Source organism: Leucopleurus acutus, assembly GCF_964270905.1.
Source record: "Leucopleurus acutus genome assembly, chromosome: 2".
NCBI classification, from domain to species: domain Eukaryota; kingdom Metazoa; phylum Chordata; class Mammalia; order Artiodactyla; family Delphinidae; genus Leucopleurus; species Leucopleurus acutus.
Genome location: NC_139143.1, coordinates 157,883,656 through 157,908,684, shown reverse-complemented (window position 1 = coordinate 157,908,684; position 25,029 = coordinate 157,883,656). Strand labels below are relative to the sequence as shown.

Below are 25,029 nucleotides of genomic sequence, written 5' to 3'. Positions count from 1 at the left end.
CAGCATTTTAGACTCTGCTCTGCTTCCGCTCCAATGTGTACTTCTTTGGGCCATGTCCGCAAGGACCTTCTCCCAGGTCTACCCATCAGAACTTTTATTCAGCTGCCATGACCATGTTCATACACTGACCTCCCACTATATACCAAGCCCTCTGCTGGGAATGCAGCAAGGACTCCACCCATCCTTAGGGTTCCCCTGAGCAGGGAGTAAAGGTCCTAAAGTTTTTTGCCAGGTGGTAGGTGGTCTTTTATTACCTTTCCTTCAAAAAAAAGGTTAAGAACCCTTTTCTTTCCTTTTTTTAAAAACTTTATTTGTTTTTATTTATTTATTTATTTTTGGTTGTTTTGGGTCTTTGTTGCTGCACGTGGGCTTTCTCTTGTTGCGGCGAGCGGGGGGCTACTCTTAGTTGCGGTGCGCGGGCTTCTCATTGCGGTGGCTTCTCTTGTTGCGGAGCACGGACTCTAGGAGCGTGGGCTTCAGTAGTTGTGGCACGCAAGCTCAGTAGTTGTGGCTTGCGGGCTCTAGAGCACAGGCTCAGTAGTTGTGGCGCATGGGCTTAGTTGCTCCGTGGCATGTGGGATCTTCCCGGACCAGGGCTCGAACCTGTGTCCCCTGCATTGGCAGGCGGATTCTTGACCATTGCACCACCAGGGAAGTCCTAAGAACCCTTTTCTTAAATAGTTGAATAAAGTTTGAGTATTTCTTCCTGGCAGAGCCCTGTCCCGCTGTCCCTTAGAGAGACAGTTGAAGGAACTTGATCATGGCACATGTCCTTTACATTTATTAAGTTTATTATGGCTGCTTTTTTCTGTCAGTTAGAAGCAGCAGCAGCCAGCAGAGATAACGGGGTGGACTTGGACTTAGCAGGTCTCTCAGGTGGACCTTCCTTTCACCCTTCTTCCTTAATGTTCCCTCAGAGTCAGGACTGTCTCCAGTTGGGTCCTCCTGCTGAAGGGGAAGTAGTCCAAGTGAGATGGACAGACGGCCAAGTCTATGGAGCCAAGTTTGTGGCCTCTCACCCCATCCAGATGTACCAGGTAACCAAAGGCTTTTGTTGGGGATGGGGGAGGGGGCCTGATTAATTCAGTGTTTCCTCTTGAGCAAGAGGAAGTCTTTGCTCTTGGGAGAGCTAAGGCAGTGGTCCCCAACCTTTTTGGCACCAGGGACACCGGTTTCGTGGAAGACAGTTTTCCATGGACGGGGGTGGGCGTGGTTCAGGCCGTAACACGAGCGGTGGGGAGCGGCTGATGAAGCTTCGCTTGCTCGCCCACCGCTCACCTCCTGCTGTGCGGCCCGGTTCCTAACAGGCCGTGGACTGGCACCAGTCTGCGGCCCGGGGGTTGGGGACCGCTGAGCCAAGGGATCAGTGACAACTCTTTTCAGAGCTAGGGGCTGCCCTGTGTCCAGTATGCCAGGTATGGCTTCAAACATGGCAGGCCTTACTTCAGTGTTCTAAACCCTTCCTGTGACTGCAGGAAATTGCCACTGTGCGTGATGGACCAGGGAGAGAGTCAGGGAAATCTTAGCTAAAGGCCTTTGTTTCCTTGGTAGGTGGAGTTTGAGGATGGCTCACAGCTTGTGGTTAAGAGAGATGACGTGTACACGCTGGATGAAGAGCTTCCCAAGAGAGTCAAGTCTAGACTGGTGAGTGTGTACTTTCTGTGTGCCCTTGGTTCCCGTCTGGGAGGGAGGGAACGAAGCAAGGATGTGTCCCTTGGTTTTTCTTCTTCGGGGTGGTTGGCCATAAAGTGCTCACTTGGCTTGCCTATTCTTCTGTAGTCAGTAGCCTCAGACATGCGCTTCAATGAGATTTTCACGGAGAAAGAGGTTAAGCAGGAAAAGAAACGGCAACGAGTTATCAACTCAAGATACCGGGAAGATTACATTGAGCCTGCACTATACCGGGCCATCATGGAGTAGGTGCTTCCAGCGGCCAGGAGAGTCCCAGCTGCCAAGGCGAAAGCACTCTGGGGTTCCACAGCCAGCAGACACTTGGAACTCTGAAGTCTCTAAAAGTGAACTGTAAAATGAAAAGGAATGAAATAACCGACCCCATCATCTTCTCACCCCACCCTCATCGCATTCCACTGTAATGAAACAATAAGCCGTACTTGGACATGTGGCAGCAGCCGCTGATCTCCCAGCTGATGGGCTGAGCACTGGAACGCTGTGGCTGCATGGGCCCCAGTCTGTAATGGGGTCGACTGTGCTGGCTGGGCTGGTTGCCCTGTTCCTGGCCTTGGACTTAGCTTCCTAACGATCACCTGCACCAACTAGGCAGAGGTGCTGGTGCTTGCCCCCTCCCCCTTTTTGTATTTATGTGTGTGTGTGTGTGTGTGTGTGTGTGTGCGCGCGCGCACGTGTGCACACGTGTGTGTGCATATGTATGTTTGGTCTGGACCAGCTTCTGCCAGCCCCTGGCCTTTACTTTCTTCCTTGCCTATGCAGGGCAACAAAAATGTGAAATTCTGCCCTCAGCTGAACTGAGTAAGGGCCCCTGGGGGTTGGCTGCAGATGGCTGTGGCATCCGTTTGTCTCTGGAACTGCCTCAAGAGAGTGCTGGCAAAGCTGCAGCGATGAGATGCTAAGGAGTTAACGCCACCTCTTTGCCTTCTCTTGAAGGAGAAGATAGGGGTAACCTGGGTGTGTGCCCATATCACTCTAGGCACAGAGCCTCTGTGGACAGTATTAAAGGGTGTGGGTGGGGAATACTCTGAAGGGGGATCTAATGATGGAAGCAGGCAGAGCCTGGCGGATGAGTCTGTCAACAGAAAATTGCAATCATGCAGGGGCTGGGAGGGTTAAGATGAACTGGGGCCGCTGGAGGCCAGGGGGTGGGTTTAGATATGCCCCCTGGTCTGGGGGTGGGAGGGAGCTGATTTGGGAGCGGGGTGGGACTGGAGGGCAACGCTGAAGGGGTTAAACAGGTTTTTGCTCCTTATGAATTTGTTTGCCTGGGCCCAGGGTTGGAGGGATTCACACTTATACCGTATGTATACAAGAATCAGATTTTAATACTTCCCCTTTTTTTGTTACGTATGAACGCTATAAACCAAATTATTTTGAAAACCGGTGCATCACCTTGTCCTTAGCAATAAAACGTGTTGAGCAGAGGATTGGCTGTGTCTGCCCCAAGGAGCCTGAGTGGCCCAGGGTCAGGCCGGGAGTGTATCTAGAGTCATAGGCTCTGGAGCAGGGCCATGCATTTTAAGAAGACTCAGTAAGGCAGGATCTAGGAAGCCCTCCTAAAGAGATGGGCTCCTTGTCAAGTTCTGGTCCTGTGGCTCTGTATGGTGGGACCTGGGAAGTAGAGGCACCTCTGGCCGTGAGTACCTCCTTTTGCTTCTCTGGCCCTAGAGATGGGAAGGAAGAGGTGATAGATGAAGGACCAGACCACTTCCACAACTTGTAAAACTGAGTTTGATCTCTGTCATCTCGACCCCACTTGTTAACTTCATCGAGCAGGTGTAAGTTTATGCCAGTGTCCGTTCCATAAAAATTGTAGAACCAGCTTGAAAGAAGGCAGTACATTTTAGGTGCTTGAAAAGCAAGGGATTGACAACCCCTGCCCCCCACCCCGTGCACGCTTCCCTTAGGTCCTGAAGCTGTTCTGAGTTGCCTGTAGTTGGTGAGACGCTTCCCCGGAGGAAGACCCGGTCCCTTGGACCCCCACTGGGTTCCTGAGGTCCAGGTGGACAAGGTTAGAGCAGCAGCAGCAGCAGGGGTGGGAGGGGCAGTGAATTGGGCACAGCAGAGCTGTTCAGCTGGTCTTGGACAGCCAGGCACTAGGTCCTATTTCTTGGCCCCTGCCAGGTGCGGGAGAATCTTGGGTCAGCTCAGCAACTCAATGCTTCTTTGTGTCCTGGGGCTTGGGAGGTGGCTGCCACCTCTGGTGTCTGATTGTGGGGGAAGGGAGGAGCAGCAGGTCTCAAAGATACCTACTTTTCTATGCCAGTTCCCTCCTGGGGCCAAGAAATGGAGGCTGAATTTTTTGTCCAGCACCCAAGGATTCCCAGGTGAGCGTGGACAGAGCCAGGCCTTAATGGATTGGCAAGCCCTGGGAGCACACATCTTTGGAGGGAAGAAACACTTCCCCAGACTTGGCAGGGTCCCAGATCTCCCTACATTTCACTGACCCTACCATCCCCAGCCCTGCTGAAGGACAGGCAGGGTAGTCCCTTCTGTAACCCCAGCAGAGTTCTTGCTCAACAGCTATTTTTCTAGAAACTTTCACGTTTTGTTTTGGTCAAATGTAATAACCTCCTGGGAAACAAGTTTAAAGAGGTGGTGAGAGTCTCAAGTCCCACGGAACAGGCCCTCTTGCCTGCAGTCAGGCCCAGGCCTCAGCGGACTGACTGACTCCAGGGAAGCGTGCACCAGCCTGTCTTAGGCAGGCTCCCCTCAGAAGCCTTTTGGCCAGGGCAAACTGCCCTCCTTTGGTGAGGCAGCGTCTTTGGGTGGGCAACCAAGGATCACAGCCGGACAGTTCCTCCTCTCTTCCGTAACTCCCCTCGGGGGAATTACGTTTTAAATTGTGCCCCAGTAGGGTGGGAGAAAAGCTGGGACCTCCGGAACTGAAAAGGGTAGACGAGATGGGGCGGAATGGTCCTGTGCCCGGAATAAAAAGAGGCTCTAAAGTAGTAATAAGGGCAGCCAGCGACCGCTGTCCACCCAACTCCACAGGATTGCGCAGGGTCGCCCAGCCCGTGGAGGTCCACAGCCTTGTGTCTCAGCCTGTTTCCAGGCGGATGCCTGCGTCCCTCAGTGTGGAATGACCGTGTACCCCCGTCTCTCGCATGGCCGAGGAAACAGGCTCTCGAGGGGTCATCTCGGCGGACAGCGAGCCCTGCGGCCGTCAGAGGTCCGCATCCCAGACGCGCGCCCTGCGGGGCGTGAAGCCGGGGAAAGATTCCTCAAGGCGGCGGATAGGCTCCGGAGAGCCGAGGGATGGGCGTCGGCGCGGAGCCAGCAGGCCAGGCCCGCTGGACCCACTCCCTGAACCGCCAACAGCCCGAGTCCCGGCGGGCGGGCGAGGCGAACGGGCCGGAAAACTCGGGGGTCCAGTGTCTAGCGGGCCGCTTCGGGCTTGCGTCCGCTCTCTGCCTGCAGTGCAGCCCCGCATTGGTCAGCCCGGCGCCCCGCCCGGCTCCCGCGCGCCGATTGGCCGCGGATGCCCAACCCCCGGTGAGGGCGCTGAGGCGGAGAGTGGGATTGGTGGTCCCGTCGTCCACGGGTCGGGGTCGCGGCCGCGCGCTCCGCCCGCCGCTGCGTCCCCACTATGGCGGCGCCCAGGCGGCCCACCGCGACTTGGGCGCCCGCTGGGGTTCCCCGCGGCTCCCGCCGCCGCATTCGCCGTCGCCCCCGCCTTCCCAGCAGCGTCGGGCCGGGCGCCGCCTACCCCCTGCCTCCCTCTCCGCTGCGGTAAGGGCCGGTCCTGCGCGCGTCGGGGCGGGCAGTCACCACGGCTAACGGGCGCCGCCGCCCCTCCCCTCCCCCGCAGCTCGCGGTCCCCGGGTTGGTGGGGTGCGGAGCCCGCGCGCGCTGGTGCTGGGGAAGGAGGGGTCGGGCGCGGCCCAGCCATCTCCGAATAACGAAGTCCGGCTCGGACTGGGGGCTCGGGCCGGGAGTCCGGTCCCTGGGAGACCTCGCCTGGGTAGGGGCTGCCAGGCCTCTGGGGAGAGGACGGCTGAACCCGGGCCGAGCAGTCTGAGGTCACCTGCGCGCGAGACCCCGCAGCGCTGCGCACCTTGGCGCAGAGGAAGGACCTGGTCAGGCGGGCCTTCGCTATGGGAAGAGGGAGGAAAAGTGGAAAACCTGAGTGGGAATCAGCAGCGTACGGGTAGCGGCTGTCATTGCTTATTGCTCTACCAGCCGCCAGATGTTCCGGGGACTGAGGTCAATTTTACTGACAAAGTACGCCTCTTGCTTCCTTTTCTCTGGCATTTCTCCCCATTGTTTGCCCTGTGATTTTGTTTGCAGGAGGAAATGTCTTAGTGATGAGAGCAGGTTTGATTAGGATAGTCTGCCACGAACATTTTGAATTCCTCTTTGCAACAGTGCTCGTTTTTATGATTCCTTGATAGACCTCACTTATGTTTGTGTTTCCCGCACATAGGAGGAAGGAGAGAAACGTGTGAACTGACTCAGTGCAATTAATTGAGAGAGGGACCAATGAAGGCAGCTGTTATTTTGTTAAAAACAAAAAACAAAACAAAAACACAACAAAAACTTACAAACTTTTCTGTGGATACACTTTGAATTAACTATACTATAGCTAGTTGAATAGGAAGGTAGAAAAAAAGCACTTATTGGGTTCATGAAAATAAATAGACCGCATGGAAAATTAGGTTATTTCTAAGTCAGAATCACCTTGGAGTGATGATCATTTAACTGTTGGGTATACTGTTGGGTCAACAGGGTTAAAAGGAAGCTGTCACAAAAATTTATGACCGAAATGGTATTTTCAAATAATCTCTTAAGGCAATAGCAGCTCCTAAGATTAAAGATTCTTAACTCAAGGATATTTTGAAGTATTAAGTGATGAATCTCCCTATTTCACATGTCTAAATGTCTAATCAGAGCTTAATAAAAGTAAATTATTAATGAGAAAAAAAGATGTGCATATTCTTAGAGACTAAGTGACTTTGATCATCAATAAAGTGTCTATCAAGTACATATTGTATGCAAGGCAGTGCAACTGTGGGGACCTCACGACCTGTATTGTATGAGACTTGTTCTCATGGGCCTATGAGATGGTTGTGGGGATAAAGGGCACACAAGAAAATGATCACTAACAAAATGGTCTCTAGAATTCTAAGATAGTAGGTCTATGAAAATTCTGGAGAAGGAGAAATCCATGTGTTTGAAGAAGGTTTCACAGGAGAGCTGAGGCTTGAGTTGAGCCATGAATGGGTAGGCCTGGGTGGTGAAGAGGAAGGAGAAGTGAGGAAATGAGAAAGTGAGGATGGGAAAGGTGGCAGGGGAGAACCCAAAACTCTCATGGGTAGTTCCAGGGGGTTCTTATTAGAAAAAGTGGGAGATGAGGTTATACAAAAAAGGCAGGTTGATGGCATCAAATCAGGAAGTAACTTTGTCCTGGGTGGAGCAAAGGGTAAACAAGTAGTAGTACTTCCGGTGAAACTGGAGCTAGCTATTAGAAAGATAGACAGTAGCACTTTATGTGCCCTTGTCACTTTTCTGAGTAACCTTAGCTATTTAGAATAATGGTCCTCTCAGCTACCCAGGATCTGCACCTCAAGAATCATTCTTGCCTTTCTTTTTTTCCCCCCTTGTATTAAGTTGGTTGCCAGGTCTTGTTGCTGCTACCTCCACACTATGTCTAGCTTCTTTCTGTTCCTACTGTCATCACACTGATCTGGGGCCATTGATCCCATTCCCTCGAATTACTGCAGAAACCCCCTAGCTTTCCCCCCCACCCCTTCCATCTATCCTGTGTACTGTCATCACTTGCAGGTATCTCAATTCCCCAGGCTAGACTTTTATTTATTTTTTTTGGCTGAGTTGGGTCTTTGTTGCTATGTGCGGGCTGCACACGGGCTTTCTCTAGTTGCGGTGAGCGGGGTCTACTCTTTGTTTTGGTGCGCGGGCTTCTCACTGCGGTGGCTTCTCACTGCAGAGCACGGGCTCTAGGCGCACGGGCTTCAGTAGTTGTGTCTCGCGGGCTCTAGAGCACATGCTCAGTAGTTGTGGCGCACGGGCTTAGTTGCTCTGCAGCATGTGGGATCTTCCCGGACCAGGGCTCGAACCCGTGTCCCCTGCACTGGCAGGCAGATTCTTAACCACCGCGCCACCAGGGAAGCCCCAGCCTAGACTTTTAATGGCTTCCTACCGTCTGTTGAATTAAGCACAGACCAGCCTAGCCTGGGCAGTATGGGTAAACTCATTTCTTGCCATTCCCTTAGATTTTATTATATTTTCCAAGTTTGTGGAACTATTTGCTCTTTGTTGCTGTCGTGCTCTGTTGCTTTTTCTATCCTAAATGACCCCCTTGAATCTCTAATTGTTGGTTCTCACCCATGTTTCAGGGCCATTTGATTGGAACTCTCTTTGTGAAGCTTTTCTGTACTTTTCTCCCTATCTAGATGGGACTTGTTTCTCCTTCAAACCATTATAACGCTAGAGTCTGCCTTTTGCCCCAATTGCCAACATAAGACTGCAGCTTTTTCAAGCCATGGGCCATCTTCTTCATTATCTAGCACAGTGTTTTGTACATAGGAGGTACTTGGCAAATATATTTTATATTGAACATAGCTTTGAACCAGGATAGATGCAAAGAAAATTCTTTGTGCAAACAAAATGTCCATCATAAAATCTGTAAATGAAGTTACTTATGTGAGATAATTTGTTACTGAGAGAGCTGGTGTATTGGTCTGGATAGCTTGGATTAGGCTTCATTAACAAAAACCCTTAAGACTTCAGTGGCCTAACAGAACAAAAGTTGACTTCTCATTCATGCCACATGTCCAGCATGACTGCACAGGTAACTCTCCTCCTCTCAGTCACTCAGGGACCCATGCTGTTGGAAACTCCATCTTAATATGGTGTTCCCATGATCATTTTGATCGAGTGGAAGATGGTGATCAAGGGACACTGGACTTTCAAGTTTCCATCCTGAAGTGGCACCTGTCACTTTCATTTCCATATCATTGGCTAAAGCAAGTCATATGGCCATGCCTAACTTTAAAGAAGGGCAAGGAATTGCTGTCTTAGCATGTGCCTGGAAAGCAAAGAGCCAGAAGTAACTGTTGGACAGCAGTAATGACTGCTACATCTTCTTTGAGTATCACGGCCCATAGAAGATTAGAGGTAGCGAAATCAGATGGGCTACTAGAGAGAAACACATTGACAGTAGCAAGAAATAATAGCTCTAACTAGGCGTGGAATGAGGGTGGATTGGAAGTCAGAAATCCATTACAAGCACTGTAATGCTTGTAATGTAACAGGCCGAGGCTGTTGATACGAGGGCAGTCAGTGATTTTCCAGTCATAGCACAGTCATTCCTGAGGGCATCACTATTTTACAGCACCCTCAGTGATGAACACAGAAATAGTCCTGAGGCATCCACAGAAAGTTCAATTATATTCAGGATACACAATTTAAAAAGCAAGGAAGTGTGTACTAACTCAAGGTACATTTTCACTTGAATGGTTAAAAAGGATCCTAGTTCAACCTTACTGGTTTAATTGGGTTTAATTGAGGCTATAAAACTTTGGCGCTTGGGGAGGAGATTTCGCTTTTAACAAAGAAAGTGAAACCTGGGTTGAAATCTTGCTCCCGCCATTGATTATCTAACATTGAGCAAGTGTCTGATTCTGAAGTCCAAGTTGCATCATCAGTGAAATGCGTAGGTAACTCATAAAGTGAGTTCACTTTATGTAAAGTGCTTTGCCCAGTTCCAAGTTCAAGGTAAGGACTCATGATCATGATGATCAACGTCAGCAGCAGCAGCAGCAGCAGCAGGATTTGAAGAAACTTTGAGAAATCAGGTAAGGAAATCTCAGGATTTCCCCAGATTTTCCTTCCTTTTTCCACTTCCTTGGCATCCTGTCACACCTTTCTTTCTTTTTTTTTTTTTTTTTTTGCGGTACGCGGGCCTCTCACTGTTGTGGCCTCTCCCGTTGCGGAACACAGGCTCCGGATGCGCAGGCTTATCGGCCATGGCTCACGGGCCCAGCCGCTCCACGGCATGTGGGATCTTCCCGGACCGGGGTACGAACCCATTTCCCCTGCATCGGCAGGCGGACTCTCAACCACTGTGCCACCAGGGAAGCCCACACCTTTCTTATTTTCACATTTATTCTATTTTATTTTGCTTGGTTGTATATGTGTCTGTGTCTTCTACCGTACTAGGCCCTCTAGTCACCCCATAAGTAGCTATTGAGCATGAACTGTCTGCTAACCTCTGTGCTAGGTTATGGCATTACAAAAACAAAAGGCGTATCCCAGGCCTCAAAGAGCCTTTAGTCTGGTAGGACCAGAAACCAGTGAACCTGTAGTTAGAATACATTGTAACGGGCTATGTTTGAGGGTCCTGTGGGATCTCCTAAAAAGAGAATCTGATGCCACACAGGGAATATAAATAATGGTTTTCCAGAGAAGCTCACACCTACCTAAGTCTTGGATCACTAGTTAGTAGCTGGGTAGATGTGGGTTTAAAAGGCTTTTCAGGCAGGAAACAATGTGTAATGGCCTAGAAACACAAGACAGTGTGGCTGCATTCTGAAGATGCTTGAAAGGCAGGAGAATAGGGTATGTTTGGGGAGTGTGTGGAGGCTGCAGAAGTTAGACTGAAGCTTGTGAGTTCAGGAGTTTATTGTGATGAGGAGGAGGAGCCACTGAAGGGTTTGAAGGTAGGAAATGACTTTATCAGCTTTGCCTTTTAGGAAGATCAGTGTGTGTGGAGCAGCAGAGGAGTGAATGTCCTGTTTCTCTGACATGGGAGGTTCTGAGGTTTGCAACCGTAGTGCAAACTGTCTACGTAGTGACTGTCTGCTACAGTGTCATAAAATATTATGGATGAAGAGAGCTTAGAATGAGGTGAGGCTGGAGGGAAGGTTACCATTTAGGCTACTGCAGTAATAGTAAGGGTGTGTCCATGTCCTGCCTGGGGGTAGAGGAGAGTCAGCCGACCAAGATTTCCATCATGGCTTCACCAGTTTCTAAGGTGTGGCCTTGGGCAGGCTTCAGAACCTCTTGTGTACTCTCAGTTTTCAAATTGGTAAAATGCGGATAAAAATACCTACCTTGCAAGGTTCTGAGAATTTGAGCAAATAGTTGTAAAAAGCCTGGTCCTGTACTATTAAATACATAAGGGACCTCTTATTATAAAAATAATAGTTTTAAGATTTTAAAAAATTAAGTAAGTAAGTAATTTTTGGCTGTGTCGGGTCTTAGTTGCAGCATGCCGGGATCTTTTGCTGTGGCGTGCGGGCTCCAGAGTGCGTGGGCTCTGTAGTTGTGGTGCACGGGCTCGGGCTTAGTTGCTCCACGGCATGTGGGATTTTAGTTCCCCAACCAGGGATCAAACCCATGTCCCCTGCATTGGAAGGTGGATTTTTCACTGGACCACCAGGGAAGTCCCAGTTTTAAGATTCTTAATGCTTAGTATATTCCCTGGTTCACAGTAGGTGATCGTTAGCCTAAAATCATCTGCCAACACTGTGGTTTTATTTATACATCTTTTTTTTTTTTTTTTTTTTTTTTTTGCGGTACGCGGGCCTCTCACTGTTGTGGCCTCTCCCGTTGCGGAGCACAGGCTCCGGACGCGCAGGCTCAGCGGCCATGGCTCACGGGCCCAGCCGCTCCGCGGCATGTGGGATCTTCCCGGACCAGGGCTCGAACCAGTGTCCCCTGCATTGGCAGGCGGATTCTTAACCACTGCGCCACAGTGATGGTGGTCTGGGTGGGTTGGGCATGAGAGAATTATCCTGAGATCAAGAAGGGAAGAGTTGGTTGATATGAATATCATACCAATTTAAACATTCTTTAAATGCCAACAAATTATATATGGTCATTCAGCCGTTCCCAGCCCTCACCCAGAAGTGACACATGCACATGTGCATACACTCTTGTCGCTGATGTTTTAATGTGCTCACTGCTTGGGCTGCTAAAATGTATGTGCTTCTTCAGTGTGTCATCATCGTTGTTGACTGTGTCCCCTTGAAATTTTGCTCCTCCTCAGTCTTCTTCTGAAATGTTTGTAAAGATGATAATGGGGGTTTAATCCCAATTTGTTCTCCTTTAGGTTCTGCCTGGTCATCCTGGTTGACAGGAGTTCCTTCCCTGTGAACTTCTGCACAACTTATATTATTCTGATTAAATGTTATCTACTGCCTTGTCTTATTATTTGTCTATATGTCAGTAAATTCCCCTTTTCCTTGATGCTAGTTTTCTTTACAAAATAATGGAAAGATGGCGTGTTTATGTATTTTTGACATGACTTAAAACCCACAGAAACCTTGTGTTTGAAATATGTTAAACAGGTTAGAATATTCTGTTCCTAAGTTTTCAAAGTATATGGCAGTGATTTTCAGAGTTTTTGATCTCAGGACCCCTTTATAAGTTATAAAAATTATTGAAACCCCAAAGAACTTTCATTTTATGGGTTTTGTCTATTGATATTTAATGTATTAAAAGTTACTGAGAAAATTTTAAGTCACAAGAATACACAAGCACGCATTCCATTAGCTGTGAGGACAGTGATATAGTCACATGTCATCATGTGTTACATAGCCTCTGGAAAACTGTGCTGGACCCTTGGTGAGAGAAAGAGAGTGAACAGGGCAAATAATGTCTGAGAATTACGTGAAAACAGTTTTAAACTCGTGGATCTGAAACTGTGCACCTCAGATTGGGATTGAACCCACGTGCCAGGACTCAAACCCAGCCTAAACCCAGATTGGGATTTGAACTCATGTGGCTGGGACTCGAACCCGGCCAAAAGCCACAGTCTTCCAACTGAGATCACACACTGGTTTCAGGACTTAATGAAACTCAGGTTCTTGATGTCTCTTCGCAGAAAGAATTCAGTGAGAGACAAAGTGATAGGTAAGAAGTGGGTTTATTTAGAGGGAAACACTCCACAGACACAGTGTGGGCCATCTCAGAAGGTGAGAAAGGCACCAGGGTATGGGGTTGTCAGTTTTTATAGGGGTGGGTGATTTCATAGGCTAATGAGTGGGAGGAGTATTCCAGCTATTTCAGGAAGGGGAAGGGATTTCCAGGAATTGGGCAACCGCCTGCTTTTTAATCCTTGTGGTCTGTCTTGGAACTGTCATGGTGCTTGTGGGTGTGTCATTTAGCTTGCTGATATGTTACAGTGAGCGAATACTGAGGCTCAAGGTCTAGTGGAAGTCGACTTGTCCGCCATCTTGGACCCATTTGGTTCTAATCAGTTTATGTCATGTTCTAGAGCTATGTCATTCTTTCAAAGGTTGTGCCCTATCCCCTTCCCTCCTGTTTCAGATCCACTGAAAGGGTCTTGGGGACTGTCTGGGGTCCTTGGACCACAGTTTGAGAACTGCTGGCATGTAGATATGAGAGTTTTTATAAATGACACTTTTACATCTTTTTGGCAACAAAATAACATAAGGATGGAAACACTGCCAAACATCTGTTGTCAAAATGCACTCAACGTATTTTCTTTAAAAACAAACAAACAAACGAACAAAACTAGTTTCTAGCTTTTGTTAAGACATGTTCTTCACCTTGAAAGGGCAGATGTGTGTATTTTGGAAAATCTTCTAGGTGCCATACTATTAACAGACATTTGCCATCCCAGAAAAGTTTAGCAAACTTGGAACACCAGTATGTTTGTAAAAGAAGAATATACAGCTGCTCTTTAAGTTCTGGAAGTCTTATACCTGCTTGGCCAGATGATAACCAGAGAACTTCTTTGAGGCACAAGAGTTTCATGGTTACTCACCATCTCATTGTCAAGTTTAGTTATGATCCTATTTATTTAAAATATGATCCAATTTTTATGAAATTAACCACATTGATGTCACTTAATGCATAAACTGCACTGCATCACGAAGCAAATGGTAATTACGTAATGGTACCATTACCCCCCACGCTCTGGAACTTTCACACTTTTTGAGGATTCTTTCTGAACCTCATGTGCCCCAAGATGTCTGACATAGGGATTGTTTGAGGAGGCCAGTGTCCACTGAAGTTAAATATCAGAAAAGTTTATAAACAGGAGTTCTGGTATTTTCTTTTGTTACCTTGGTGAATCTTTGTGTGCCTTTGAGATGTCTATTCTCTCTGACAGTGAATGGCCTGGGCTGTTAAAACAGCCTCTTCTTGCTCTTGCTTGGCCTTTTCCAGGCTGTCCTCTGTATTGCTACTCAAGTGATCTTTCTAAAATACAGATAGGACTATATCATTTCTCTGCTTACTCCCTTCACTGGTTCTCCATTGCCAGTGGGATAAATTTCAGACCCCTTAGCATGGCATCTAAAGCCTCTCTACCTTTTTACTGCTTCAGCTTCTTCACTGAAGCTTTTCTGAAACCTCACAGACAGTCATAAATTTCCAGCACCTCATAATGTCTGTACCTGTTTACCTACATGCATCACACTGTTCTCGAGGGCAGGTACCACACTGTGTTCCTACTGCTATACTCAGGTGTGTAGTAATGGCTTCTGCCTGGACTGCTAAGATGGCATAGCTTCCATCGTGGTTCCAGCATAGTTATTCTGCAATATTATATTTTTTTCCTTGCCCTTTTTAAAAAAAGATATGAGCAGATAAACAATGTGGAACTACTACATAGGCCTAAGACATCTGAAGTCTCAGAGACATAATAGCAATGAAAGGGAACATTTATCTTGTATTTTCTAATGATGTATTTTACACATACAAGAACAGAATAATATGACGATACCCATCACCAAATCTTAATATGCCATATTACGTCAGTTTTTTTTTTTTTTTTTTAAGAAACAGAACATTACAGTTCCAGTAAAAGCCTCATGTATTTTTCCCTGGTCTCCTCCGTCCTTCACCAGAGAAAACACTATCTTGAATTTAAAGTTTTAAACTTCCCATGCATGTTTTTATGCTCTTGTGGTTTTGCTACATGCTGTGTGTCTATATGCCATGCATAGCAGGGGCCAGCAAACAGGCCGGCAGGTTTTATTGGAACACAGCCATGCCCGTGTTTAAGTATTGTTCTTGACTGCTTTTGTGCTGCAACCTTCTGTTTCCAGTTTTCTGGACATGCTGCCGTCTCCCAGCCACCTTCAACACCAGTCCCCACCATTTCATCTCAGCTGGCCCAAAGCAAGATCATCTTTTCAAATATTCCAGTTGCATTTTCTCAAGACTGATTGGAGTCAACTTTTCCAAATAAAGAATTATGTCTAGAAGCTTGTCCTCTGAACACACCATTAAAACAAATAATCAGAAACCCAATAAAACCAAACATTAACAGCTCTTATTCAGAAAGGCTTTTTGTTTGTTTGTTTGTAAAAACAGAAATGAACTAAAACATGCAAAACTGAAAGTTCTGTTTCCTTGGATTTTTACCCCTCTCCCCTAGGCTTTTTTCTCAGCTACTAATAAAGGGAACATCTGACCAGGGACAAAATCTTTGCAGTTTTACTCTTCTGCCTTCCATTTTTAAAACCTTAGTGTAGATATCTAATTTGTACTCAGAAAATCACTGACTGCCCATGTTACACAAGTCTAGGTCCAATGACGTGGTACTTTCAGCAGGTAGAGTTTAATGTAAGGACTATTAACTTTAACAGGTGAATTGGAGTAACGAGATTAGCTAGTAAGTAGTAAAGAAATAAGCACTTGGAAAGATGCTCAACATCATTAGCCATCAGGGGAATGCAAATCAAAACCACAATGAGGGGCTTCCCTGGTGGCGCAGTGGTTGAGAGTCCACCTGCCGATGCAGGGGACACGGGTTCGTGTCCCGGTCCGGGAAGATCCCACATGCCACGGAGCGGCTGAGCCCGTGAGCCATGGCCACTGAGCCTGCGCGTCCGGAGCCTGTGCTCCGCAATGGGAGAGGCCACAACAGTGAGAGGCCCACGTACTGCAAAAAAAAAAAACAACCACAATGAGATACCACTTCCTACCCACCCACTAGGCTGGCTATATCAAAAAGACAGATAATGAGTGTTGGCACAGGTGTGGAGAAATCAGAGCTCTCATACACTGGTGGGAAAACAGTGGCATTTCCTCAAGTAGTTAAACATATAGTTACCATATGACCTGGGTATATTTCACTCCTACATATATACCCAAGAGAAATTAGAACTTATGTCCCTATAAAAATTTGTACATGAATATGCATTGTAGCATTATTCAGCCAAAAGGTGGAAACAGCCCACATGTCCATCAGCTGACAAATGGATAAATAAAAGATGGTCCATATAATGGAATGTTATTTGGCAATAGAAAGAAATGAAGTACTGATGTGCACAAACCTTAAAAACATTGTGCTAAGTGAAAGAAGCCTGTCACAAAGGACCACATATTGTTTGATTCCATTTATATGAGATATCTATAAACATTTGCCTATTCTATGGAACAAAGGAGTTTAGTAGTTGCTCAGGGCTGGAGGTTTGTAGGGGATGACAGCTAAGGGGTGTGGGGAATCATTTCGGGGTAATAGAAATGTTCTAAAATTGATTGTGGTCATGTTTGCACAACTCTGAAAATACTAAAAGCCATCGAAAGGTATACTTTGAATGGGTGAGTTGTATAGTGTGCGAATGATATCTCAATAACGCTGTCAAAAAGCAGTAAAGAGAACTCTAGAGAATATACAAACAGATCCAAGGAGCAGCCGCCACCTCAGGGATGAGCTAGAGTGCTCGACAAAGAGCTCCCCAACCTGCCTCACACCCACCACAGGCCGAGATTCAGACTTTGGTGTAGTGGACATGACAATGGCTCACTGGATTGCAGATGAGCCACTGTGATGCTGCATGGTGGAGCTTGCCAGAAATCTGCCGTCTTGGGTACTGGGGAAAGCTGTTTACAGAGAGACGTCCCACCAGAGGCACTCTGCTACAAAACTGCCCAAGAGAAGTGCTGAGGGAAGCTGTTGGCCGCTGCTCACTGCTGGCTGCTGTCCACTGGAAAAGTCCTGTGTGCTGCAGGAGCCTACCTAGAGGAACACACTGGAACACACTAGAACCCAGAAGCCATGGCTTTCCAGCACCGTCTAGTGACAAAGCTTGACATCATGTCAACTAGCAAAAGGAAAATATTGAAAGGGCCCAGATCCATTTTCACAGAGCAAGCAAAAAGGATGAATTTGGAGCTAAGAGGCAGTAAGTCTGTAATCCACACAGCGGGTAATCGGAACCTCGGCATACCCTTAGCTTTTTAATTCCCTTTGCAGATCTTCAGGTTATCCTTGCCACCTTGGCTATTGCGGCTCAGAGAAGCTGGGACTCTGTATTTTGGGGCCAACTTGCCCTCAGCCCAGTTCTCTCTGATTATCCATTTTTGCATATCTTTTTTTTGTTCTGTATGCTTGGTTCTCTTTTTCAGACACCAATCATACCTATGCCATATGGCAACTATTGTATTTTTGTTTTTTGTTTGGGTTTGTTTTGGTAAATCCTTTTAAACCTTTTATTCTTTTTCATTTTATCTTCCTCATTTTTTTTTTTTTTTTTGCGGTAAGCGGTCCTATCTATCACTGTTGTGACCACTCCCGTTGCAGAGCACAGGCTCCGGATGCGCAGGCTCAGCGGCCATGGCTCACGGGCCCAGCCGCTCCGCGGCATGTGGGATCTTCCCGGACCGGGGCACGAACCCATGTCCCGTGCATCGGCAGGTGGACTCTCAACCACTGCGCCACCAGGGAAGCCCTTTATCTTCCTCACATTTTATCCACCAGGGCCTTCATGACTCTTACTGTGTTTTCAGCAGTTCTTAATTGTTCTCTTTCATTGAGGCTTTTGTTTTTGTGGTGGTGTTATTTTTCTTTCTTCACTTTTCCTGAGTGTTAAATTTACTTTAAAAATGTTGTTTCACTATTTTTTCCCTGAGGCTCTCACTTTAATCTTGGCTCTTAGTTACCGCTTGTTTTTTAGAGCCTTTTGGGAGTGGCGGAGGGGCTGGTAGAACCTTTGTTAATGATCTGTATCCATCCTGTGACAAAGTTTTTTCTGTTGTGTGCTCTTCCTTTACCACACTTCCCCTTGACCCTCCGCCTTCCTTTCTGCCACTTTTGTTTAGATTCTTCACTGGTTACGTTTCATTTTTGTTCTGTTGTACCATATAACTTCTTCAAATGAAAAAAATTATATGACTGAAGTCAGATCATTTGGATTTGAATCCTCAGTCTGCCACTTACTAGCTCTATGATCTTAGATAAGATAATTTTACCTCTCTGTGCCTCAGTTTATTCTCTATATAATGAGAATGATAACCTTGTAGGATTGTTGAGAAGATTCAGTGAATTAAATAATATAAAACTTTTAGAACTGTGGCTAGTCTGCAGTAAGTACTATGTGAATATTAGCAATATTGATTATTTTATCCCCTGCATTGACTTGCAATTAGAAAATACACAATTCTTCTGCATAGAATAATGTAATATATTGCATGTTAATTAACTACTTAAATCTGCTTAGTCATGCATAAAGTCTGAAAAGGAAGTGTACATTCAGCAAAACCATTTAAAAAAATTGATCTTTTCAGTAACTTGTTCAGGAAGCTGGGTAATAAATAGTACGTAATAGTTTCTAATTAGCTTGCCTCAAAAGGATTCACAGGAGACTTGTTCAGGAAATACTTTGTGGCTTTTGCTCTGTGTAATTTTGTCATAATTGAGTTCATATTCATTATGGCTGCTATTTGAAGGTCAACAAAATTCTAACATTTCAGACTAAAAATTTTTGCTAGGTATAGTTTAGAAAATAACCACATTGTAGGATGTTTTAGAAATGACAGGAGTTTGGTGTACTTTGTTTCAGTGAGTTCAAATTTTTGTGGAATTTTCTTTTATGGCTAATTAAAATAACCTAGTTTTTTGTACCTATTTTTGAGCAGACTATAAGTGACTGAACATTTGGTCAGTGAGCAGATAGTTTTTGAATATCTACCAGGGATGCAATGGTGAATAAAATAGACCTGTTCACTGCCTGGATTAGCCAGAATAAAATTTTAAGCAAATTACTGTAAATACTCCTGAGTATAAATGCATTATGTAGTAGATGGGGGTATACGGGTGCTGTGGGAATTTCTAATAGGGAGACCTAACCTAAAGTGTGGAGACGGGTAAGGCTTCCCTGTGGGACTAACTTTTAAGCTGAGACTTAAAGGCGGAGTGACAGTTGGCTAGGTGAAGTGGTAGGGGCAAGAAGGCTTCAGCCTGCCATTAGGAGACAGGATGACAAGTTCAAAACACTGAAAGGCGTTCATTGTTGCAGACTCACAGAGGTAAGGTGGTAAGAGATGGTAACAGAGATGGGAGGAGATGTGGGCAGGGGCCAGATCATGCAGTCTTATAGGCCCTGTTAAGGGGTTTGGGACTTTACCCTAAAGACAGTGGGAAATTTACAAAGTTTAAACCTGAGAATAAAATAGATCCACATTGGCTGCTATGTGGAGAATGAATTGAAGAGGATCAAGAATGAATATGGAAGTACCCAAAGGAAATGAAAACAGGATGAAGTATACATACACACCTGTTTATCACAGCATTATTCACAATAGCCAAGATATGGAAACAACCCAAATGCCCATCAATAGATAAATGGATAAAAAAAGATGTGGTACATATACACAATGGAATACTTATTCAGCCATGAGAAAGGAGGCTATCCTGCCATTTGTGACAACATGGATGGACCTTGAGCACATTATGCTAAGTGAGATAAGTCAGGGAAGGACAAGTACTGCACAATATCACTTATATGTGGAATCTGAAAAGCAAACCTGTACAAAAGCAGAGAGTAAATGGAGGTTACCAGAGGTTGAGGGATGGGGGAATAAGTCTGATGACGGTTAAGGGCAGAAACTTGTAGCAAGTAGTAAACAAGCCATAGAGATCTAACATACAGTATAATGAATATAGGCAATAATATTGTACCATAATGTAATGTGACAAATGTTGCTTAAATGGCAGACATATTACAGTATATAAATATATCAAAGTAACACGCTATACACCTTAAATTTACAAAATGTAACGTCAGATTTATCACACACAAAAGAATGGACATGGGAGGCTTCTTAGGAAGCTATAGTTGTAGCCCAAACAAAGGGTTATAGTGACGTGAAATACGATGGTAGCAGTGGAGATAGAGGGACAGATGGATTTAAGAAGTATTTAAGAGGTAAAATTCATAGGGCTGGATGACTGATTATATATGGAGGGTGAGAGTGAGAAGGAGGGTAGTGTCAAGGATAATTTCCAGGTTTTTGACAGAAGCACCTGTGAAGGTGTTGCCTTTTATTGAAATAGTGAATACTGGAGGAAGAGGAGGGTTTTTTGGGAAGTCTGAGACATCTGTGAAACATCTAGATGATGATACAGAAATTAAATAAATGGAGTTCCCTGGTGGCCTGGTGTTAGGATTCTGGGCTTTCAGTGCTGGGGCCTGGGTTCAGTCCCTGGTCGGGAAACTGAGATTCTGCAAGCTGCACGGTAAGGCCAAAAAAAAAAAAAAAAAAAGTTAAATAAATGGACATGGAACTTAGAAGAAGTATCTGGATGGAATATATAAAATTTGGGATAGGGATGGTAATTGTAATCATGGAAGTGGAATGAGATTGCCTTGGGGATATCTGTGGAATGAGAATATAAAAAGCCTGAGACGGCACCCTAAGCTTCTCTCTACATTTAAAATTGCTCGTGCGCTCCCTCTCTCTCTCCCTCCCTCTGTCTCTCCTTCTCTCTCCTCTCCCTCTCTCCCTCTCTTCCTCTCTCTCTTCCCCCCTCCCCCTCCCGCTCCTCTCCTCTGTCCTCCCTCCTCTGTGTCTCTATCTTTCTCTCTCTATATACACAAACACACACACATTATGTCTTTAGTATATATTACTTTTTGGAATGTGTACAAATTATATTAATTGTGTTTAGAGTTGGGGGAATATAATTAGAAATATATTAATTTATTTTATCTTTAAACAAACACTTATTGAATGTGCTGTGTACTAGGTGCTGTGCTGTTACATGTAGGCGATTCACAGACCTAAGTTATAGATTCTGCTTTCAAATTGTATGCTAATTCCTTACAGAGACAGAAAAATAGATAAGATATTTTACAATTGCTGTGATAGAGGTAAGCATTGGGTGTTTCGGGAGCACAGATTGCCATAGTGTCGGGCAGTGTTTAAGGAAAGCTTTCTGAAGGAGGTAAGACTTGAACAGAGTCCTAGAAGATGAGTTGGTATAGCTAAGTAAAGAAGACAAGAAAGAGCTCTTACCACCACACTGTACGCCTCTTACAGTTTCGGATGCTGTAGAAAGGTCAAGTCATGGGAGGACCCTGGTGTCCAGTGGCTTTGGCAATTAAGAGGTCAGTGGTAAACTTAATTGAGCGACAGGTAGGATTGGAAGCCAGATCAGATTGTGGTGGGTGGAAGAATGAATGGGGAGTGAGAAGTCAAACTCCTCTAGGGCAGGGTCTAAATCTGATGGTCTTAGTGTCCTCTGTGCCTTGCATAATCCCTGGCACTTGGTGTTTGTTACCTTAGTTTTGAACAGAAGAGAGACAGATCCTTCTCTGAGATAAGATGAATGCATGAGGAGGGGATGAGTCCAGCTGCTGCATTCCCTCTACATGCTGAAGAGAGTTTGCTGTGAGCACTTGTAGCTCTTTACCTGCGTGCTTTTTTTTTTTTTTTTTTTTTTTTTTTTGCAGTAAGCGGGCCTCTCACTGTTGTGGCCTCTCCCATTGCGGAGCACAGGCTCCGGATGCGCAGGCTCAGCGGCCATGGCTCACGGGCCCAGCCGCTCCACGGCATGTGGGATCTTCCCGGACCGGGGCACGAACCCGTGTCCCCTGCATCGGCAGGCGGACTCTCAACCACTGCGCCACCAGGGAAGCCCCTGTGTGCTTTTTTTTTATGGCTGTGCAGGGAGGCCAGGTACCGTCCTGCAGCCAGAAAAATTCTCTGCATTCATCTGTTAGTGTTCTTATGTTTTTATTCTGGTCTTTTTCTTTCTTTCTTTCTTTCAACGTTTTTCATTTGTTACTATATCATAAGCATTTTTCCATGTCATTAAAATTTTTTCATAAACAACATCTTAATTGGCTGCATAATATCATTTGATGTTTATTTGAACATTTATTTGCGCATTTGGTTTAAGTTTTTTTCTTTTTTAAAAACTTTTAATTTTGAAATAACTTCAAACTTACAAATAAGTTGCAAAAATATTACAAGAACTCCCATATATCCTTCAGCTAGTCTGTGGTGGTGTCTATCAGGTTTCTGCATTGTAAAATTACTCTTTTCCTCTCTGTAATTAATAAGTATCTTGTGGGGAGATACTTTAAGATGATATAATATCCCATTTCTCAAAATATTACTTATTAATTTTAGCAGCCTTTGATGTTTCATAGCTGAATTATTACTAAAATGATTGCTAAATAGTGATTTTCTAATTACATTATTCTACACTCATTCCACTGTAAGGGAGAGCTTTAGCCTCTCCTCACTTATTAAATTCTTATTTAATGGGTCATAATCTGTTATTATCAGTCTAAATTGCCCCAGACCTGGCCATTAGGAGTCCCTCAAGCTGCCTGCATTTTCCTTTTCACATGGCACTCTTTGAGCACTTTCCTACTTTCAGGCTTATCTTGATAGTGCCTTCTCTGCCTCAGCCCTGGAATCAGCCATTCTTCCAGGGACCCCTGGTTCCTATTACATAGTGGAGAATAGTATTTAAAAACCAAGATCGAGGTGCTAGGTGTGCTCATTGCTACTGGGATATGATTGCTGCCAGGCCCTTTCAGTGGACAGAGCTAGGGCTTACAAGCATGTACATACACAAAAGCACACATACACTGTCCACATCTATAGTTATTTTTATATTTTTGTATGTGTATATATTGAAAACCATCAGTTCACGCTGATACCTTCAATTCCAATACAACCCAAAAGGTTTATTCTAGTTTTTCTTTTTCTACATTTTCAACTCACTTCTCCATCACTGAGAAATCTGGCTCCTGTTAGCCTCAGTATATTTACTTATTTGGTCAGTCCCTTATCACCTCCTGCCATACCCCCAGACTTATCATGATGGTCTGATGCTCCTCCCCCTCTTAACTCCAGATATATGTGCCTACCTTGCTTGGCCCCTAAAGCCTAATGGCTTTTAGATTAAGTTATTCAGAAAGGAAGAGAGGGAGAGAGCTCATTCCTTTTAAGATTTATTTTTATTTTTTATTTATTTTATTTATTTTTGGTTGCGTCAGGTCTTAGTTGTGCATGTGAGATCCTTGTTGAGGCACGTGGGATCTTTCGTCATGGTGTGCAGGCTTCTCTGTAGTCGTGGTGTGCGTGTTTTCTCTCTCTAGTTGTGGCATACGGGCTCCAGGGTACGTGGTCTCTGTAGTTTGCGGCACGCAGGCTCTAGTTGAGGCACGTGAGCTCAGTAGGTACGGCGTGCGGGCTTAGTTGCCCCGCGGCATGTGGGATTTTAGTTCCCTGACCAGGAATTGAACCCGCATCCCCTGCATTGTAAGGCGGATTCTTTACCACTGCACCACCAGGGCAGCTCCCTCATTCCTTTTTATGGCTGCATAATCCTCTATTTTGTGAATACACCATAGTTTATTCAATCCTTACTGAAGGGTTTTTTTCTCTTATATTACAAATAGTGCTGCAATAAGTAGCCATGTGCATAAGTCTTTTTGTATTTTTTGTCAGTGTATCTTTGGGATAGTTTCTTAGAAGTGAGATCATTGGGTTAAAGGGTAGAAGCACGTATGGTTTTGTTAGATACTGCCAAATCCCTCCTACCACCAGCAATGTATGGGCGTTCTCCCCACAGCCTCCCCACTAGAATGTGTTGTCAAGCTTTTGTCCTGGCAGTGAGTTTGAAATTTCATCTCTTTCCGAATTTCGAGATGTTATATTCCTCCTTGTTTTGGAGGTTTTGGCTTATTTTAAGCTCTTACTTGCTTCTTTGTATGTCACCCACTTCTGGAGATCAGCTTCCTGTTTAGGCTGTTTGTTCTACTTCTTTATTTGAAAATCGTTTTCCTTAATGGAAAAGTCAGAAATAAAATAGGTGATTAGTTCGCCATTCTCACTGTCATATCTGTTGAACAAATGGGTAAATTCGTTGACTGACTGACGGTCGTGTGTCTGCCAGAGCCTTAGATTGAAGTCACAGTATGGCTGTGGCAGTTCAGATGTCACATCTGCATTCAGGACAGAAGGAGGGGGGAAGGGCTGGGAGCAGCCACTTCAGTCCCCTTTTAAAAGGGAAGAAAAATCTTTCCAAGAACCACCTGCTTTTTGTAGGCAGGCTGTTTATATCTTAAATTTCTCGTTTTTGTCAGAGGATTGGACAGAGTACATGTCCTTTGTGCTACTGGAAATGCAAGTCTCCAATTTCTATTTCACTTTGAAAACTTTGTACATTTATTACTTGCATGAGTACGAATATTAAAGTTAAATATACAAATACATCGTGAAAAATACCCTCTCCAAACCCACTTTTCAGAGGTAATTACTGTCAACAGGTTGGTGTGTATTCTTTTATCTGTGTACTTCCTTCTTAACCTTAATTTTAAATATTACTGTCGGGGGCTTCCCTGGTGGCACAGTGGTTGAGAGTCCACCTGCCGATGCAGGGGACGCGGGTTCGTGCCCCGGTCCGGGAAGATCCCACATGCCGCGGAGCAGCTGGGTCCGTGAGCCATGGCCGCTGAGCCTGCGCGTCCGGAGCCTGTGCTCCGCAACGGGAGAGGCCACAACAGTGAGAGGCCCGCGTACCGAAAAAAAAAAAAAAATTACTGTCTTCCTTGTTTGTTACCACCAGTATGGGGCTGTACATACATTCACATACGTACTATTCTACAAGATTTTTTTTTCACTTAGCGGTATACTCTAGCTATTTTTCTATGTCAGGACATGCCTGTGTGTCTCATTCTGTTAACTGTTACATCATATTCTATACTTGTTATTTTCCTGCCTTCATCAATCCATTGTAGGGTTTCCCTGGTGGCGCAGTGGTTGAGAGTCCGCCTGCCAATGCAGGGGACATGTATTCGAGCCCTGGTCTGGGAGGATCCCACATGCCACGGAGCAAATAAGCCTGTGCATCACAACTACTGAGCCTGAGCTCTAGAGCCCATGAGCCACACTACTGAAGCCTGCATGGCACAACTACTGAAGCCCGTGCGCCACAACTACTGAAGCCCGTGCGCCTAGAGCCCATGCTTCGCAGCAAGAGAAGCCACCGCAATGAGAAGCCCACGCACCACAACGAAATGTAGCCTCTGCTCGCTGCAACTAGAGAAAGCCCTCGCGCAACAACGAAGATCCAATGCAGCCAAAAAAAAAAAAAAA

The 25,029-nt window shown here is 45.5% G+C and overlaps 2 protein-coding genes across 4 annotated transcripts in view; both read left to right on the top strand.

Annotated features, from left to right (window-relative positions):
* Window positions 1–2,699, top strand: part of KDM4A (lysine demethylase 4A) — a 42,232-nt gene extending 39,533 nt beyond the window's left edge. For both annotated transcript variants that reach the window (XM_082863536.1, XM_082863537.1), the window contains exons 20-22: window positions 918–1,037; window positions 1,552–1,644; window positions 1,780–2,699. In XM_082863536.1, coding sequence (XP_082719662.1) covers window positions 918–1,037; window positions 1,552–1,644; window positions 1,780–1,920 — 354 coding nt within the window. In that variant the 3' untranslated portion in view covers window positions 1,921–2,699. The remainder of the gene's footprint in view (window positions 1–917; window positions 1,038–1,551; window positions 1,645–1,779) is intronic.
* A 2,644-nt stretch (window positions 2,700–5,343) lies between these two features.
* Window positions 5,344–25,029, top strand: part of ST3GAL3 (ST3 beta-galactoside alpha-2,3-sialyltransferase 3) — a 236,996-nt gene continuing 217,310 nt past the window's right edge. Inside the window, exon 1 of one of the 2 annotated variants that reach the window (XM_082834380.1) lies at window positions 5,344–5,421. The gene's annotated coding sequence lies outside the window, so the exon portion shown is untranslated. Of the gene's footprint in view, window positions 5,422–8,306; window positions 9,507–25,029 lie in introns of those variants that run through there. The other variant, XM_082834379.1, reaches the window with a different exon arrangement.